General features: G+C 42.7%; 1 protein-coding gene across 2 annotated transcripts in view; it reads left to right on the top strand.

The window, feature by feature from the left end:
* Positions 1-20,181, top strand: part of LMBRD2 (LMBR1 domain containing 2) — a 50,365-nt gene that overhangs the window by 19,102 nt on the left and 11,082 nt on the right. For both annotated transcript variants that reach the window (XM_053295285.1, XM_053295287.1), the window contains 5 exons: positions 5,342-5,475; positions 5,925-6,033; positions 13,312-13,409; positions 14,339-14,442; positions 19,818-19,864. In XM_053295285.1, coding sequence (XP_053151260.1) covers positions 5,342-5,475; positions 5,925-6,033; positions 13,312-13,409; positions 14,339-14,442; positions 19,818-19,864 — 492 coding nt within the window. The remainder of the gene's footprint in view (positions 1-5,341; positions 5,476-5,924; positions 6,034-13,311; positions 13,410-14,338; positions 14,443-19,817; positions 19,865-20,181) is intronic.

Below are 20,181 nucleotides of genomic sequence, written 5' to 3'. Positions count from 1 at the left end.
AGTTAGGGTTGCTGTTGTTTTTACTTTCATTATAACGTATGTAATTGGAATTGCTTAAAATTTAATTCAGTTTGGTCCACCTGAAGTCAGCAATAGTAAACTGACTTGAATCCAAACACTGAAACTTCGATGAATGTGAATTAGCATGGTATGGATAACTAGAGTTCGTTATCCTCTAGATGTTAGATAACATTACATCAATCTCTATATTCTAGATGATAATTTTTTTGCCCTTGTTTAGATGCTTTCATATTACTGATTAAAATACAGGTGGCCCTCATTAGGAGAGCTGGTCTTGTGGGAAGCAAGCATGACTTGTCCCCTTAGCTAAGCAGGGTCGATCCCCTTAAGGGATGGAGCTGCTCTGGGAAGAGCATCTAGGTTCCAAGTTCCCTCCCTGGCCTCTCCAAGATAGAGCTAAGAGAGACTCCTTCCTACAACCTTTGAGAAGCTGCTGCCAGTCTGTGTAGACAATACTGAGCTAGATGGACCGATGGTCCGATTCAGTATATGGCAGCTTCGTATGTTATCCATGGGAGTTGCAGCTTCGTATGTTATCCATGGGAGTTCTGTTCCTGCCAATTTCTGTGGATAACAAGACTTTGAGGCAATGGGAATTGGGGGGTTAGGTTCCTCTGGTTCAAAAAAGGGCAAAAAAGTGGGGATGAGGGAGAAAAACGTGAAATAACTTACCATGCCATGCTCTCCAAGTCTTCAGCTGTCCAGCAGTGCCCCCCCCAAACCCTCAATTCTGTCAATTTTCCATGAGAAATCAAAGGTATTATTTTTCAATACAAGAAAGCCACAAAATGCCTCGGTTTCACTAAATGGTGGCCAGAAATGAACTTTGAGGTCATTTCCGGCCATGCAGCAAGGACGGATAGATGAAATTTGATTATTTTTGTATCCACAAATAAAGAGATTGGGTCTCTTGAGTAACAGAAGGAGAGAGGGCATGCCCTCAACTCCTGCCTGTGGCTTCCGGCGGCATCTGGTGGGCCATGGTGCGAAACAGGATGCCGGACTAGATGGGCCTTGGGCCTGATCCAACAGGGCTGTTCTTATGTTCTCCATTGTCCACGGCGCATACACAAAACCATAGGTGCTGGAACTGCGAATGAGGGTCACCTCTAATACAAAGTTACACTTTACTTCCTAAAAAGACTATGTTAACTTGTCACTAGTGGACAGTCCATGGCCTCTTGGAATTATTATTATTATTATTATTATTATTATTATCATCATCATCATCATCATCATCATCATCATTTATATCCCACTCTTCCTCCAAGGAGCCCAGAGCAATGTACTACATACTTAGGTTTCTCCTCACAAATTAGAGTGGATTCATGGTGTCTCATTGAAAATCTCATTTGCTATCATAGAATCCACACTCAGAAAACCTCAGAAACAACAGAACCCTGTACCCCATGGGTTAGAAACCCATGGGGGTGGTTGGCACCCTATGTGCACTACACCACCACTCGCTCTGGGCCACCCCAGCACCTCCTAAGTGCACTTATGGGGCTGATGAAAGCTCCATTATAACTTATTATGAGGAAAAACCTTAAAGACGCGAAACATTCAACAATTAACCAAAAATCAGCCCTCTGCCCAAATCCTTTGAAAAAATTCAGGTAGCTTCCTTGCCCCAACCCGGCACTACAACCAACCCCACCCCGCTCTAGGACACCCCTTTCCCCCCGACGTGAAGCGATACACCCTTCACGGGGAAAACCTTAAAGACATATAAACTTCAGAAATTCACCAAAAATCAGCCCTCTGCCCAATCACTCTGCAATTGGGGTGGTAGCCTCCACCCATTAGGCACTACCACCCCACCCTTTTGGCACAGATCCCACATTATGCCCCTATCTGCCCCAAAGACACTAAAACTTCAGAAATTCACCAAAAATCAGCCCTTTGCCCAATCCCTCTGCAATTGGGGTGGTAACCTCCACCCATTAGGAACTACCACCCCACCCCACTATTTTGCCCCTGGCACCCGAAATTCAAGCAGACGTCACATCCAACCTTTTTGCATTGAAGTCAATGGGATGCAAAAAGGAGGGAAATTCAAATAGACGTCATAGCTCAAAACGGAAGGGGGGAAAGAAGGCAAAAAAATGGAGGTCCGAATCACACGAATTTTCGGGCCCGAAATTCGGGTGATTCGGCTCGTGCCCGAAATTTCTCGGATCTTTTCGTGGGTGATTCGGTTCGGCCCCGAATCACCCGAAATTCGCTGTTTCGGGCACAGATCGTTCTGTGCCCGAAACGTTTTGCACATCCCTACTGTGAAGTAGGTTAGGCTGAGAGGGAAGTGACTGGCCCAGAGTCACCCAGCTAGTATCATGGCTGAATGGGGATTTGAACTCGGGTCTCCCCGGTCCTAGTCCAGCACTCTAACCACTACACCATGCTGGCTCAGGAGAGCTTCAAGAAATATATACGTTCTATAGTGCATAGCCTATTGTTTCTCAACTTATTCCAGCTAAGAATAAGATAAGATCATTTGTCCTTATCACAGCTTCAGCTGGTCCAGACTGCTGCTGCAAGGATGCTTCTGGGTGCAAATCACTTCACGAGTATTAAACCCATCCTGCGGCAACCTCACTGCTTACTGGTCCACTTTTGGGCTAGATTCATGGTGCTGATATTGATCTTTAAGGTCCTATGTGGCTTGAGGCCGGTGTACCTGTTAGGGATGTGCATGAACTGGTTCAGCGCTCCTTTACGGAGCGCCAAACCATTTTGGCAGTCTGGCATTTGAGCTGGTTTGGAGACAGGGCAGGTTACCGGAAGTGGCCAACACGCGTGTGTGCTGTGTGCATGCACATCAGCCACTTCCGGTATGATGCTGACCGGGGCTGCAGGGACGTATACTTCAGCCTCATGGCACTGATTTTGGGGAGAGTGCCAGCGGGGGGAAGTGGTGGGGAAAGTAGGGGCTCCTTCCCTGCCCCTTAAATCCCCCAACTGCCCCCCCCCGGAGTGTACATCCCTAGTAATCCCTGTCAGATTGCATTCGCCCATACGAAACTGTTGGGGGCCTTCATTCAGTATCTCTGGTCCTGTTTATGGTCCTGACACTAACAGAGATCCGGTGTTATCTCTGTTAATGGGGACTAGACACAGGGCTTTTTCTGCTGTGACCCCTCGGCTTTGGAACACCCTCCCAGTAGAGCTTCACCATGCTCCCTCCCTCAGTGTTGTCAAAAAACAATTAAACATGTCTTTTTAGAGAGGCTTTTAAATGTTTTATCTTCTGCTTATGTCTGATAGGTTTTTTAGTGTGTGTGTTCTTAGTTTTTAGCTTTTTACTAATTAATTTGAAACTTAAAATTTATAATTTTAAATGTGGTTTCAGCTTAATTTTTTAACTTTTTAACTTTTATACTTTGTATGTATTTTATTAATGCTGTGACCTGCTCCGAGCAGTAGTGTCCTGGAGGGGTGCAGTATAAGTATTTTAAATAAATAATAAAGAAAGTATCAGATTAACACATGATGTGCTCTACTCAAGTGCTGTATGTTGTGTCATATTTTGACACTAGAAGGTTGTGTGCAACCTAGGTATAGTGCGCAATAAAAATATGCGTTGTGTTTGTATCTCAAGGGTGGAAGAATTTTAGACAATTAGATGGTTTGAAAGCTTTTTCCTTGCTAAGCTACTGTGTTTTTAGAAGTGGAAAAGCTTGCTTCTACGCACTGTATATTTATAAGTTTTCATATGTACATCTTCTGTTAATAATGAGAAAGAAGTTGTTTTTTGTTTATGATGTTAAATGTTTAATTGCAGATCATTAACATGCTATTCTCTTGTCTCCACCTCTGGTTTTATTATTTTATTTTATTTATTATCACATTTATATCCCACTCTTCCTCCAAGGAGCCCAGTACATGGTTATGTTTATGTAATTGTTATAGTTTGATTTTAAATTCATCTGTTTCAAATGCCATCATATTAAGGGCTGGTTCACACTTTTTTATTCCGAGTGTGTGTGAGAGTAAACAGATGCCCTACCATGTGAGGAGAAAGGTTAGTGTGAACTGACCTGTATACATTAGAGATGTGCAGAATGTTTGAAGCTCAGAACAGGCCGTTTCAAGTGTTCCGAGCTCAGAACAGAATGCCCTTCAAATGAATGACCCCATTCTGAGCTTGGAACACTCGAAACATTCTAAGCGTCATTTTAGACTCCAAATGACACTCCTCTGGCCTCTGCACACATGCAGCAGCCATTTGTGTGATCAACACTAGGGGCGGAGCTACTATTGGGCGAACGGGTTCAAAGAACCCAGGCCGTGCCCAATCAGGGGCCGTGCTTTGCGGCCCCGACACACCCCCTGCGTCCGACGTGAGGGGTGGTAGTTTAGTTCCCGAGCGGGGCCATGTGGCCCCTTCGGGAGCTAAACTAAGGCTGTCACTGTGTTCGCAGCGCCAGCCAGGAGCAGCTCTTCCTTTGCAGGAAAGAGTCGCTCCTGGCTGCGCGCTGTGATTGCAGCACCAGCTTAACTAGCTCCTGAAGGGGCCACACAGCCCCTTCAGGAGTTAAAAGTCTGGCGCTGCTTTCGCAACGCAGCCCAGGAGAGGTCTTTTGCAGGGAAGAGCCGCTCCTGGCCCACGCTGCGAGCATTTGTTTAACCGCCAAAGGGGCTGCACGGCCCCTTCGGCAGTTAAGTTGCAACTCCCAAACAGAGCCTCAAGGTTCCATTTGGGAGCCAGACCAAGCCCCCCACGTTTGACGTCAGATGTGGGGGCGTGGCTAGCCCCACGTCAGACGCGGGGTTAGCGGAGGCAGCTGCCACGGCTGCACACAGGCCGCTGGCGGTCCCGCTTCGCCGCTGATCAACACCACCATGCAAATGGCTGCTGTGAGGGCGCAGAGGCCAAAGAGCAATATTTTGGAGTCCAAAATGGCGTTTGGAACATTCCAACTCTGAATGGGGTCATTCCATTGGAATGGAATGCAAATGGCATTCTGTGCACATCCCTAGTATATATGGTAAGCTGAGCCTATTTCTACCATCGTTGCCAGCAAAATACAGCTGTGATCATAAAGTTGGCAGCTAGCTGATTGCACACACAATTGTGGAGAAATTCAGTGATGTGAACCAGCCCTAAGAATAGGAAGGCATAAGATTATGCTTAAAACCATGCTGCTGACCCTTGTTTTGATTAATGTGAAAGGAGGGTTATTTCTGTATTTGCTTTTACATATAATGATCTCTTTCTATAAAAATAGACATAAGTTTTAAAAAGCCGCTAATTCACTTATTAGCAAGATGCAATGTACCCAGTCACTCCAGTGTGACAAAATCTGTCTCTGTTTTGTAGATGGCTTGCTTCCTTACCATCTTTTTCCTAAGTATCTGCGTTTACTCTACTGTCTTCAGGATCCGAGTTTTTAACTATTACTATTTAGCTTCACACCATCAGACAGATGCATACAGTCTGCTTTTTAGTGGCATGTGAGTAGATAATTAGTTTACTTGGGTTAAAGAAGGGATTCACTGTAGCATACTTAGTTCATAACCTGGCTACTCCCAGATAGTACTTTATTCCTTGATTTTGGAAAGATATGTTATCATAATTCACCTTCCAATATTTATTGGAAGCCCTGAGCCATTTTTGGAAGGGCGGTATATAAATTAATAATAATACAAATATAATATATGAATGCTGATATATGGTTCATTGCATAGAGGACAGGGTGTGAGTGTTGGTTCCCAAGCATCTGGAGAACCCAGGAGATATAATACTCAAATACATATGCATGAGTATACATCAATTCAGTTGGGGGTGGGGGGTGTTGCAACATAGCATTGCTTGATAACCTGTCAGTAATGTGGAAGGAGGAGAGGGATGTTCGTAGCAGAAACAAATGGTTTTAACATGGTCAGCTACTTTTTCCATACAGGCTCTTTTGCCGGTTGACTCCTCCGCTGTGTCTGAATTTCTTGGGCTTGACTCATATGGATGTAGCAATCTCTCATCAAGATCAAAATCAACAAACTGCATATACATCCGTAAGTAATTATTGGTCTTGGCAGTAGATGTTGAAATATTGCTGGAAAAGCAATTGGTTGAAAAACAAATTACAGATTTCCTTTTATTTCATGTTTATAAACTGTGTTTCTGCACGGAAGTGCATTCAAGGCAGTGTGCAAGTTAATTGAACATTTGAGCAAGTTAATTAAAAATAATATATAGTGTATAACCTAATAAATGGCAGCAATGCAGCAGCAGACAGCAAAATAACTAGGGGCAATGTAACGTAATTAATCATCCAAAGTCAGTCTAAATAAAAACATCTTAACATCAGGCAAGCAAGGCATTAGCCTGATGGATAACATCAGGGAGGAGATTCTGCAGTTATGGAGTAATGCCCCAAATGGCCCTGCCTCTGCTGTTCACCAACCATATTGTCAATGGTGATAGGAGCAAAGCTTCTGAATCTGATCAGTGGGTTTTGGCAGCTTGTATGAGTGAAAGTGCTCCTTTAAGTAACCTGGTCCCACTATAAAAGGCCTTAAATAATCAAGACCAGCACTTTAAAATGAACCTGGAAATGGAGGTAGCCAATGCTGTCTGTCCCAGATTAGTGTAATATACAACGAACACTTATATACCACTTTTCAGCCAAAGTTCCCAAAGCAGTTCAAATACAGAAATAAATTAATAAATAAATTAAATGGCTCCCTGTCCCCAAAGGGCTCACAATCTAAAAAGAAACATAAGAAAGACACCAGCAACAGCCACTGGAGGGATGCCGTGCTGGGGTTGGATAGGACCAGTAGCTCTTCCCCTGCTAAATAAAGAGAATCACCACTTTTAAAAGGTGCCTCTTTGCTCAGTTAGCAGATGATTACGATCCAGCCACTGTTCCTGCTGCAGCACTTTGCAGCAATTGCAGTTTACAAGCCATCTAGCCCCATGTAGAGAGCTCAGGCCCATTTTCTCAAGATAAGAGTGCATCTGGCAAATCGCCCAAACCAGCTAAAAGATGTTCCTAACCATCAACTCCATATCCATGGACAGCACCAGGTCTCAGATCTCTGTGTATGCTTGATCCTTTTTGAAGGAATACAACCCCAGGAAGGACAAGTGGCCCTTGATACCACTTGTGTCAGCAGAACCCTCACCTAGCAGTACTTCCATATTGTCAGGATTATGTTTCTTTGAAGTATCAAGTATTATTCTATCAGCTATGTTTTTATGAAATTTCTAGAAATTTCCAAATTTCTAACTTTGGAAAATGAACTATGACTGATCTAGTGTCACATGTGCATAAGAATGTTTTATTCATGCAAGGAGAGGGGAGGGTTTTTTTTGCAGATTTCCACTTTTCCTCTGCTGCCACTGATGACCCCTAAAAATGTCCCTGAAGGTTCTGAGACCCTTGGGGACATATTTGGGGAGACCATTGAGGATAGCAGAAGGAAAGGGGAATTGGCAAAAATCATCTCTCCCCCGTTGCATGAGCAAAACATGTATAACACTACTCAGTAGGCTTGTTCACACAACCATATGGGTTCGAGGAGAGGCATGCTCTCCTCCATACCCCATGTCTCCCAGATGACTCAAACCCCTGCTTTGGTTTACTTACCCAACCCCCAAATGATGGTGCTGATGCACACTCCAGGAGGGAAAAATGCTGGAGCTGGGTCCTTCAGTATCCCACAATGTGTCTTGCTAGCAGTAGAGAAGCAGCTCTTAGTACAGCAATAGTTCCACTCTGCTTTGCCCCTCTGGCCACAGAACTCAGTAAAGATGGCCAATGGCAGCCGGGAGTTGCTCTTAATGCCAATCGCACACACAGATGGCCCAGGACCCAAGTAGGATGGGAGCATGTAGGACGATGTTTCAGTTTGGATACCAAAGTCAGGTTACCCACATCCAAATGGGGTGGGTGTGAGGAAGTTCCGTGGGCCCAGACAATCATGAAAAGCTGGGTTTTGTCTCTACAACCCAGCTTTCCTTGACCGACGCCTGCTATCTCTCATCTATACCCTTCACGATTGCACATCCCTGAAAGTCAAATGCAACCCCTAAGTAGGGATGTACACAAACCAGTTCGTCACTGCCTCATGGAAGCGCTGAACCAGCTTGAGTGCCTGCAGCTGAACCGGTTTGGCATGAAACAGTTCCCTTAAAAAGGTCCTTAACTGTCCTGCGCCTCCCCACTGCTTTGCCAGGCACAGAGCTCGCTCTACAAAAAGCTGCACGTGGCTGTGGTGCTGCTCCCTATGCATGCGCGGTGGCCAAGTGCATGCCGATCCTGTGAACAGGAGGCAGTACCACAGCTGTACACAGCTTTTTGTAGAGCATGCATCACGCCCAGAAAAGAGTTAGGGCGGTGCAGGAGCAGGTAAGGACCTGCTTACCTGCTTTTTAAGGGAACCGTTCCCTACCGCGACTGCTCAAACCTGTTCTTGCTCATCACTACCCCCAAGGTCATCTGTCAAGTGCCATTCCTACCTATAAGGGCACCAAACAAGATTGCATACTTGCCCCACTTCTATTCAACTTTGACATAAATGCCATGGTGGGCCACTTAAACCACTTGGACTTCCATCCCCCCCCCATGCTGGCAGAGAAACACATCTCCTTTATGCAGACAGTGTGGCAGTTCCCTCTAAGACCACCCCCTAGACTCGTGGCTTTATGTAGATTATTATTATTTATTATTATTTATTAGATTTGTATACCGCCCTTCCAAAATGGCTCAGGGCAGTTTACAATTAAAACAAACCACTAAAACAGTAAAGAGCTAACAATTAATAATTTAAAAACATTTTAAAACAATAATCAAACAATTACAGTGATTAAAATCTCAAAATCGGGTTTTTAATTTTAAAATAAACCAGATTTAAAAAACCCCAAAATTTAGGAAGCTGAGAAAGCTTGGGTGAAAAGATGGGTCTTCAGGTGTTTTTTGAAAATTGCCAGAGATGAGGAGGATCGTATCTCAGCAGGGAGCGCATTCCACAATCTCGGATGATGTGGCAGTTCCCTCTAGGACCCCCATAGGACTTAGAAGAGCACTGAAGACCCTCGCTTGATACTATAAAGAGGACTACCTGGAAATAAACTACCATAAAACCAAAATCATGGCCTTCGCCAGGAGACTGAATTTGTGTGCTACACTCCTGGCACACAAATGGGAACACAATCAAGCAGGTCTCATGCTTCAGATACCTGGGGGTGGTCTTTCCCACATCCAGCACCACAAAGGTGCATGGCAACTAGTCTCCCAGTAGAGCACTGCCACCATCTTAAAATTCTTGTGGACAAAAGCAGGCTACTACATACCTGCAGCCATCAGACTATTTAAAGCTAAGTCGCTGGCACAAGTTCCCTACAGAGCCCAGCTGGGCCCCTTCTTCAACATTGCCCCTCTGGAGCTTGTCCAGTCCAAATTCCTAAGAGCAGTATTCCAGGTACCCTGCTGTGTCTCCAGTGCTGGTTTACTACTGGAGGCAGACCTGGTGGAAGTGGAGGCCAGAGTATAGTTGTCCATACTCGGTTTTTGGCTAAGACTATCCTTCTTCCCAATGGGCCTTGCTCCATTAATGCTGGAGGATGGATACCAATCCACCTGGAAGTGAACCTTGCTGGCAAAACTAACATCACTGGGGCTCCTCCCTGCCAACTACTTTCCCTGGGTTATGAGCAGGCCCGGACACTTCTTAAATAGTGTATAATGGACGCAGAGTGGCAAACTGACCTAGGCAGGGCCTCAAACCTCCCTATCACTGAAAGCCTAAAGTACATAGTGGCATCTGCTGCATCTCTAATGCAGCTAGAGGCCCCTAACCACAGAAGAGCCTTCACCGTAGCTCGTTGCAGTGCCCTCCCTTTGACTATATTAGATGGAAGATTCAAGAAAATTCCCTTTCCAGAACATCTGTGCCCCTGCGATGCTGGGCAAGTTGAAACCACCGAGCACATTGTCCTACATTGCCGATTTAATAGAGACATCCACAGTACCCTCATTTTCCCACGATTATAAGGTCAGCAGGCCACATAAGCCAGTTCTTCTTTGTGGTCTCTGTACATCACACTTGGAGTTGTGCCTGTGCAGAACCAAACTTAGAACCTTTCTTTCAAATAAGGGGGAAATGGGGGGGGGCGGAGGAAGGGCTTGCTCTGGCTGACAGACAGCCTATCTCTCTCCCACCATCTTTCGCCGACCCCTGCAGTTCCAGCGTCTTTGGTTCCTTTCTCGGTTTTGTCTGTTGACACAATTGACCAGGAATTTGAAGTACAGTGGTCCCTCTACTTACGAAATTAATCCATTCCGAATGCACATTTGTAAGTCGAAAAATTCGTAAGTCGAAAAGCGGTTTCCCATAGGAATGCATTGGGAACGGATTAATGCGTTCCGGAGCCTAGAAAAAAGACCCAGACCCCCAGTAAGGCTTGCAAACTGCACAGGAACATTTCTTTTCAAGAATAAACAGGCAGTAAACAGGCAGGCAAGTCGAGGAAACCCCATCTAAAAATTTGTAAGTCGAGGAAACCCCATCTAAAAATTTGTAAGTCGAGGAAACCCCATCTAAAAATTTGTAAGTCGAAAAAACCGCATCTAAAACCGGATCTAAAACTGCCATTTGTAACTCGAAAAATACTTAAGTCGAGTAGTTTGTAAGTCGAGGGACCACTGTAGTTAGTCCCGGTTTCTTTATTGTGTACTGTTTATTCTGCCTAACTATCCCTCTCATATCTCTCTCTCTGGATTTGGCATATTACTTTGCTTTCACGCCCCTTTTCCCTTCCTACCTCCCGGCCTCCTGTGGCCACAAAAGTGATCTTCAGACTTTGATCTCAGTGCTCCACTAACAGGCCTTCCTCAGATGGTCACTCCTTTTGCCTAGCCTGCCTGGTAAAATCTCATCTCACAGACTCGTGATCAATTTGCCACAGCTTTACAGAGCAAGCCCGCTGTAATTGGACAGCTCTCTCCATGCTCTGTTGTGGGAGAGGGTTCTTCTAGCGAGCTCCTTTGTTACGGAATACCTGCCCTAAATACCACCTGTACTGAAGCTAAATGGTCAGTGGGGACAATGCAGTCAGACCCAGATGTGTTACCCAGTCCTTCTGTCCCTTCCTACCCTGGCTCAGAATGCCCTGCCTGTGCCTTTTGCTCCAGAACCACAACTGCCTTTGCAAGAGCCTTCAGGCTCAGTCATGACAGCCTCGACACAAATCTCCTCTGCCTCGCTCATAACACCCATCCCTGCTAAAGGGGCAGAGCCGTTGGCGCCAAGAGGCGATCCATTGAAACCAAGGAAGGGGGTGGAGCCTTTGTCGGTACCAAGAGTGGAACTGACTAACTCATTAAAAAGGCCACTGTGCCTTCGGCGCCCAGGTCCCCAGTGTCAAAGGGAAACAAGCCTTTAGTGCCTAAGGAGAGAAAGTAACCTAAAGTGCCAAAACTTAAAACCGCTCCTGCTGAACACAGCAGGGGCGGGGGGACAGAAGCCCATGGTACCCACAGTTCCCAAAATGGTACCCCCTTCCCCTACACCAGCCCTGCCTCAACCATCTGAGGGCAAATTGTCTGACTTGCCATACATAGGAACATAGGAAGCTGCCATATATTGAGTCAGACCATTGGTCTATCTAGCTCAGTAAAGTCTACACAGACTGGCAGTGGCTTCTTCAAGATTGCAGCCAGGAATCTCTCTCAACGGGAAGGGAACTTGGAACCTAGATGCTCTCCCCAGAGTAGCTCCATCCCCTAACAGGAATATCTTATAGTGTTCACATGTAGTCTCCCATTCAAATGCAACCAGGGCAGACCCTGCTTAGCTAAGGGGACGAGTCATGCTTGCTACCACAAGATCAGCTCTCCTCTCTATATACATGCCCCCCCATGACTCTGATGCTGTCACCTCAGCATGTGATCCAATTGAATCCCCTGTATCTCTGCACTCTCGAGAGACTCGGAGTAGGAACCCTAGTCCTCCACCCAAACTTGATAGGTCAGGATGCAAAAGACATAGAAACTAGAGATGTGCAAATTGATTCAAGCTCGGATCTATTCTGGCTTGAAACTGACCTTAAAATAAAGAGCTTGTTTCAAACTTGAAACAAAACTGCGTCATTTCGAGCACCATTTTGACGCCTGTTTTTCCAGGGACAGCTGGTCCACCAGTTGAGGTTGGCGAGTAGACTAGGCCAATATTAAATTCACTGGACTCCAGTGATGCTTTTAGGGGAAGGGCAGTTCCACAGTTTTGTTTAGCTATCAAGACCATCTCTTTGTACAACTTCTATTGCACATTTGGAGTCTAAGCAGAATAATTACAAGGACACCTTCTTCAGATCAAAGACATTGGGATGAAATATGTGCATTGCTCAAGCCATCTGAGGTATTACAGATTAAAAGCAGCTCCTGGGAGAGAATAGAAAGCCACAATGCAGTTTTCTGTCAGCAGGTGGTAGCATAGAGCAAGGTTTTGACTTCTAGATGCAAATCAGCCTATAAGCAGTTTTACTCTGAGTTAAAAATGAAAGTTGGCATCAGACATAGGCCCAGCTGAGACGTAATGATAAGAGAGTTGTGGAGTCTCACACTCTTGCTCATCTTGCATGCAGTAGGAGGAGAGTAAAAAATTTTCTCATTTGAAGAACAAACCACAACTTCCCATTATGTACAAACTCAGAACTAGGTTTTTTTAAGACTAGCTAGAGTTAAAACACTCCCAAGTTATCAAACCAGGGTTTGATATCCTGGTTTCTCCTAGTTATAGATAATTAGTTTCCGGAGTTCATACTTAATGTAGAACTGCAATTTTTGCCTCCTTGCACATGCAGGAAAGGGGAGAGACGTGCAGAAGCTTATAGCTCCCTTTAGGCTTCTTCATATAGCGTTAAATTACAGTCTACATTATGTCTGAACTGGACCACTGAATACCCTCCTATTCTACTTGATTGTGTTTGTGTAAATTCATCCAACAGGAAATCGTTTAAGTAGCAACCTAATCTCTGACTAATTATAATCCAATTTAGTCCAGTATAAGAAGCTATTCATGCTTCACATTACATATGAAAATACCAGAGTATGGATTCTACTGTCTAAAAATTACAGTAACAAAAGCATGCTGAGTGGTAATTAAAACCATGTAGAAAAACTGTTATTTAAAAACATGCAAGCAGTTTCTAGACTAAGTTACTAGTACGTTGTACTACTCAGGAGTTGCTCTATAGGATGACTTAATTTCAATAGGGATAGGCAGGAGTAATTTAGTATGGATGCTCCCCAATCTTATTAACCTTGGTTGCTTTTGTCCCCCCAGATTATGGGATCCATGAAAGTGTTGTCCTTCATTGCAGATGGGTTCTATATATATTACCCCATGCTGATTGTCCTCCTTTGTATTGCTACTTACTTCAGGTAGGTAATAGGTAGCTTGGATTTGTCTTGTTACGACTCTTTAACTGCTACTTCCTTCCCAAGTAAAGCCTCCTTTAGGGACACATTTGGGCCATTCCTAACAGCTCTGGACAAAAGGGTTTCAAATTGCAGACTCTATATGAAAAAAAATGTCAATGCCATCCTTGTACAGGAATGCAAACACCATAGTTCTTTGCCAGCTTCAGGTATTTAGTCACATAAACTTCTTGGATTCTTGTAGCACATTCCAGTTAAATATGTTGAGGATTACTGGATTTGGACCACAGAAATCTAGAGCAAACCTAAATCATCCTGCCTGTCCCATGTTTCATGGAGTTCATATGTCTTGTGAGCTGTGTGCCTTATGGATGGCCAAGGAGGCTTCTAATTTGGATCCCATAAGGGGTGCTCACAACCTCTTTATTAGCTGGTTATTGGTACATAAATTTCAATTCTGCTGTAGTCTTTGATATTATTAGAGCCTTTATGGTCTATGCTTTTGTACTCTTTAGCCTTTTCATCATTGTTTCTTAGAAATATATAAGCATTATTTATTTATTGTGTTTCTATACCTCCTGATATAGAAATCTCCATGACAATGAATATTTATATACCACTTTTAAACAAATGTTCTCAAAGTGGTTTACATAGAAAAATTCAGATGGTTCCCTGTCCGCAGGGGACTCAGTCTAAAAAGAAACATAAGGTGAACACAAGCAGCAACCACTGGAGGGATGCAGTTCTGGGGATGGATAGGTGAAGTTGCTCTCCTCCTCCTCCTCCTAAATATAAAAGACTCACCACATGAAAAGGTGCCTCTTTGCTCAGTTAGCAGAGGATAGAAGAAGGCCATTCTACCTCTGTGTTGAAGTTAATGTTTGGTTTTCTTTTTTAACAATGAAACATCTTTATCATTTTTTTTTTATCAGTTTAGGAACTCGGTGTTTGAATCTTCTGGGGTTCCAGCAATTTATGGGAGACAATGAGATGACTTCAGATTTAATAGATGAAGGGAAAGAATTAATCAGAAGAGGTAAAACGTCGGTATATTTTCTTTTGCAATACATTCTAACTACATTGAGTACAAAAAGCAATAACTTTAAACGTTGACTTCTTAGTCTTGCCTTCCTGTTGGAGATCAAAGGTGCACCATGTCAAATACTCTGCCTGTGAAGGTGGCCAATGGGGGTGCCCCTGGAAACCTTTTAAGCAGGTGCCATGAAGGTAGACATCTCATTGGTTTCCAGTAGCACTGGTCACCTCTAGTGACTGGAAACCAATAGGATGCCTGTCACTGAGCATGGAGGGAGGCACCCTTTGTAGTTGTCATTGCCAGTAACCATTGCCAGAGCTATCCTCCATGCATCCTGATCTGGAGAGAGCTCTGTTCCCTGTGAAAATGTTGCTTCTATATCAGGGGCGTAGCTAGGGGAGGGTTTCATTCTTTTATCTGAATCTTGGTCCAAGTAATGCGATTTTCTATACTGGAATTAAGTGAGTAAGTCAGGGTTGGGGACAAAAGTATCTCTTTCAACTTCTATTTATTAATACAAAAATTAGTAGTTTGTTACATTTGTATGCTTTTTTAAAAAAAGAGTTAGAACAATTTTTTTTATAAATTCTCAAAAATTATACTTAATTTTATATTAAAAAATCTGAGTAACTTGTCACTGAAATTAACCCTCAGTTTCTTTACTGTTTTCACAACCTGCTCCGCATTTACAAAAAGACACACAGTTGAAGCCATGTCTACGGCGTTGGCACAGTCCTCCAACACACTTTTTACATCCACAAGTTGTGAGCAAATCATCTGGAAGTTCATTAGCACAGGGAACTGGTATCAGAGAATGACTTTGCAAAGAGATGAGCCCATTTTTCTTGATTGTGTATGAATAGGGATAACATCTGAAGCTGACTTTCTTAACCACAGCTTGACAAGTTCATTTTCATGAATGGATTTGAAGAAGTGGATCAACAGGATTAGAACATCAGTGTTGTTAGACAGGACAACTACACGTCTTATTCCATGCATCAGTGAAGCAAGCATAGGTCTGTCTCTTCAATGGGCACTTGTAAGTCATTTTCAGCATTGCTTGCCTGTCCACCATTAACTTTCAGAGCTGGAGAAGGTCCATTTTTGTGGAGGAGGCCAGTCAAGTACGTTTCACAGTTTACAGACTGCTCCTGGACAAAGTGTGTTAGAGTGTCCTGAAGCAGTCTTTTATTATCAACGGATGCCCAAAATCGATCCATCTGTACAGGAAGTTTTATGCTTGGAGTTATTGATGTCACTGGCAGAGGTTTTACAGTGGATCTTCTCTCTCACTCTGCATTTTTTACTGATGTAGTCAGGTAACTATCAAACACGTAGTCGACACGGCTGAATGTGCAGACACTGTTTACGAGACTACGTATTGCGTCAAACAAATATCTAAATGTGAAAATGTCTTTTGTTGGGATTCTCCATATTCTCCATCACATCAACGATGACACAAGTTGACAGGGTGTGTGTTTTATCAAAGTTGAAGTCAGTGCTTTCAAGCTTCTTAATTAATTCCTAACTAAGTTCATACTTGACAGCTTTGATAATAGTGCCGCAATGGTCCAGCAGGGAAGGCCATAAATTTAGATCATAGAGTAATATTTCTGACATCATCACTTCTCTTTCTCTAGCTATGTTGAGGATCCTTTGAGCGTGGGCTAGTTCTTTGATCTGATTTGATGAGCCAACATGGGATGATTCATGTGGATGTTTGTTGAAATATCCAAAAGTTTTGAAATTGCAGAGCTTCTGCTGCTTAATTGGAGCTGATAGTGGTTTTAATCACATCAGATACCTTTCCTCTCGAAACGTTCTGTACTCTTCTTCCCCTTCTATACAAAATCCAAGCAGTCTTTGGGATACAGATGGTAGAACACATTCATTAGTAAGTAGGTTGTGAAGCCTGACTTCACCTCCACTGAAATAAGGGTTCTCTCTGGCTTGTACATACTCAAACTTCATCACTGAAGTTGAAAATATCTCTAGTGTGACTGATCAAGTACATCATTTAGTTGGTAATATGCGCAGCAGAGAGACGGCTCACAGTTACAGTCTGAAGAACTCTCCAAAAAAATCAGAAGACATGATCAGAGAACTTGACAAATTCACAGAGAAAAATGTTGAGTGGTCAGAGCAGTACAGATATCTGGAGGGTTTCCTTTATCCAGCTTATCTCCTGAAGTGGTTTCGTTGCTGACAGAGAGGAGAACTGGGTTCTTCACCTAAACACTGTGCAGCAGCTCCAACCACTTTTTCAGGTGTTTGACAGGATTAACTATTTGAGGTGGTGCTCTTTGTGTCTTGAACAAATGAGAGGTCTAGAGACAAGGCAACCTCAAATTTACGAAAAATGTATGGTTGGCCATTTTGTGGTTCGGAGAACATTGGGAAAGAAGAAGAAGGAGTAGACTATGGAGAAAGAGTAGACTTGGCTCTTGAATAGACAATAAATAGATCTAAAAAGGCACTTGGCGGCATCATAGGCCCATCAAACAGGAAAGAGTTCATTATTATTAATTCGATTTCTATAATGTCCTTCCGAAAAAGGCTCAGTTCCCACTCATTGCTGAGTGGGAACTGGTATATCATAGTTCTTGCCATTCAGAATGTTTTCCAAGCTTTGCTGAATATCACACAAGTAGATTACAATTTTAGAATTCACCATGAGCTGAATGGATCATTCAGAAATAAAATGGAGATGAATATCAAACAGATTGCCTTCCACTTGAGCCTTTCTAGAACCTCAGCCAGCATAAACATGCCCTTAACTGATTGTGTACGTAATTACTTCCTCCTAGGACACTTTCAGTCACTTTTGGTCCAAACACAGAGTTCTCAATAAAAATGTTTTCTAGTCCACTACCTTCAATATACTTCCCTGGGCATGCTAGAAGTATCTTTGTTAGGTGGAAGGAACTCATTAACAGCACAATGTTGGTAAATTCACCAGTGGAAATCTGTATTTCTGCTGCAATGTGGTACACTCCATCACAGGTAACAGGTATTGCTGGTTGCTGAAGACTGCTTAGGAGGCTTTGGAAGTTTTTCATAGCTGAGTAGACTCTATCATATATCGTAAGTGGATATGGCAATACTGGAAGAAAACCAACTTGTTGGAGAGGAACATCAGCTTTCGAGACAATGGCATGTGTTGCTGACCAGGTTAAAGAATTTTGTTCACTCAAACCACTTAAAGCTTGTATCATACTTATTACTGCCTCCTCCTTTTTATGGCATTGCATGGTATCTTATAGATATCTTGAGGAACTGTCAAGTCTTTCGGAAGAAGCACAGGTGTTGATTGTTTACAATAGCCCCTAAGTTGGCTTGCATCCTTTCCATTTAATGGATTCTGATATTTTTTGGTTTACTTTGTATTGATCGTGGCATTCCTTGAAAAAGAACCACGACTGTATCATGTGTTCCTCGTAAACCAGAAAGTGTGGCTTCTTCATGGTTGAAGTTATCCATAGCTCTAAGAGTGAAGCAAGGGTAAGCCAAAGGTGGATGTCCTAGATGTTTCACAAATACGTTGCTTCTCTCTGATTTTTATTATGTGACTTTTTGCCGCACACAACACACGGAAGCTCGCAGGGGTCAACTGAAGGAGTTGGTGGATTTCTAGTGGAGATATTTGCCCATAGTCTTTTTTTGCAGCCATGTTTGTTCTGTGTCTTGCTTTTCTCCTTCTTGTAAATTATCATAGATCTTGCCTTTTGAATGTTTCCAGAGTTTTGTTAAGTGTGTAAGACTTGTAACAATGATTTGTGCAGTGGTAAACAAATTCTACATCACGCCCAAGAGAATTAATTCTATGATTCTATGAAGAATGTCACCACTGTGGATTTCTGCTGCTAAATATACCTTCTCTCTTCCCCTTTCTGCTGCAGTGGTTTTATGTCCTTGTTTATTTGGTTTTTGACATATAATGCACCTAGAGATATCAGCTTCTATAGAAGTACTCATGAGTCTGCTCAGTGGTATCCCTTGAATACTTTCCTGTGCCTTATTCCAACATTAACACAATAAAATTGAAACTTAGGCATGTTTATAGTTTAAGTGTTTAATAAATAAAATCAAATATTTACGATAAAACATTTGGCTAAAACACTGAATCATACAGTTTTACCTCAAATAATAATATTTCTAGACATTACTTACTACTTAATATATATTACAGATCAGATATATATCAGCAAATCCGAGTGTAATGGATTTTTTTCTCAGTTTTACAGAAGAAAATCGCATTACTCGGCCAAAGATTCAGATAAAAGAATGAAACTAGTTCCTATTGATAGAAGATGTTATAAGGAATTCAATGAACACATATTTTTGGTATTGCCTTGATGGAAAAAACTTTTTAAAAAATTAAAACCGCATTATGGTTCAATACATCTTGGTCAAAATCAATATGGCGTCGTCATAAACCTTCACACCAATTGCCAAATGTCTACCCAATTTTTTCCCTTTATTTAGGCATGTCCTTACAGGATCCAGTGAAAAACCTCATACACTCTGAAATTCCTACAGGTCCTATGGCCAGGGCCTGGATTAATTTGCTACTGTGTCTGGGGATTATGACAGTTATAGTCCAAAAACAGCTGGGGGGCCTAAGTTGAGCAGGCCTGGTCTAGATCATCTGTTTTATCCAAGACTGCTTGGAGTTGAGAGGTCTAATAATAGCCTCCTTAAGGCAAGGAGGCATCCTGCCCTGCCTCAGAGAAACATGTATAATATATACCAGATAATAATATAATATGTACCCTCTCTGATAATACTATTGGCAGATGATATGGGTCAAGAGAACAGGTGGTAGGACATACAGTCCAAAGCAGCTTGTCCACATCTTCAGGAGTCACAAACTGAAAGTGGTGTGAACTGATCCCATAAGAGGAGTTGCTAGACACTTCTCTAGTATACTCTGCAATAAATGTGAAATCCAGTTTGGCCCAAATATGAGAGAGTTTATCAGCAAAAAAGTCATAAAAATCATCATAGCAGGTGATCAAAGGTTTGAAATTCGAATTCAAGGGGGAGGGTGCATGTACTAGCCCTCACACAAACCTAGACAACTCTGCTGGACATGAACTTGCAGAAGCAATGTGGGCAGAAAAGAACTGCTTGTCTGCTACCTGTATTGCCAGAGCATAAATCTTCAAATGTGCTCTGTGCTGTAATCTGTCAGATTCATGATGGTCTTCCTACATTTGCACTCTAGACATTTACCTTGCTACTTCAGCTCCCGTAATTCTTTCAAATAACATGATGCTAATTTTAAAGCAGGTCAGAGAAGATGCTTAGGAGCAATTGTTTCTAATGTTAATCTTTTTCTATCCCAGTGTAAATGAACACATTTTTCTCCCTAGAAAAAAGAAAACGGCAAAGACAGGAAGAAGGTGAAAATAGAAGAAGGGTATGTGGACAGTTGAATCATTTTTTCCCCAGTTAGTAAAAGTGTAAGGTTGTGTTGGAATGAAAACCTCCATTTCTTCTTTGAACAGTGTGAATATTTTTATAATATGCAGTCTGTTCCTGTTGCAGAGTGAGTTTTGCCTAGAGCCAATAAAATCAATGGGCTTAGGTGTACCTATCTTTCCATAGGACTGCAATCTTAATTATGTTATATTAGATGTGTGTCAGATTCTTACTGCACTTTTTTTTTTAAAGTACTTGCATTCTCTATAGAACATTGGTGGTGCAGCTTAGAACAAAAGAAGATACTAACTTTCA

The sequence above is a fragment of the Hemicordylus capensis genome, chromosome 2, assembly GCF_027244095.1.
Source record: "Hemicordylus capensis ecotype Gifberg chromosome 2, rHemCap1.1.pri, whole genome shotgun sequence".
Classification (NCBI taxonomy): Eukaryota; Metazoa; Chordata; class Lepidosauria; order Squamata; family Cordylidae; genus Hemicordylus; species Hemicordylus capensis.
Note: the sequence above shows the minus strand (reverse complement) of the source record. Positions and strands in the feature narration are given on the sequence as shown.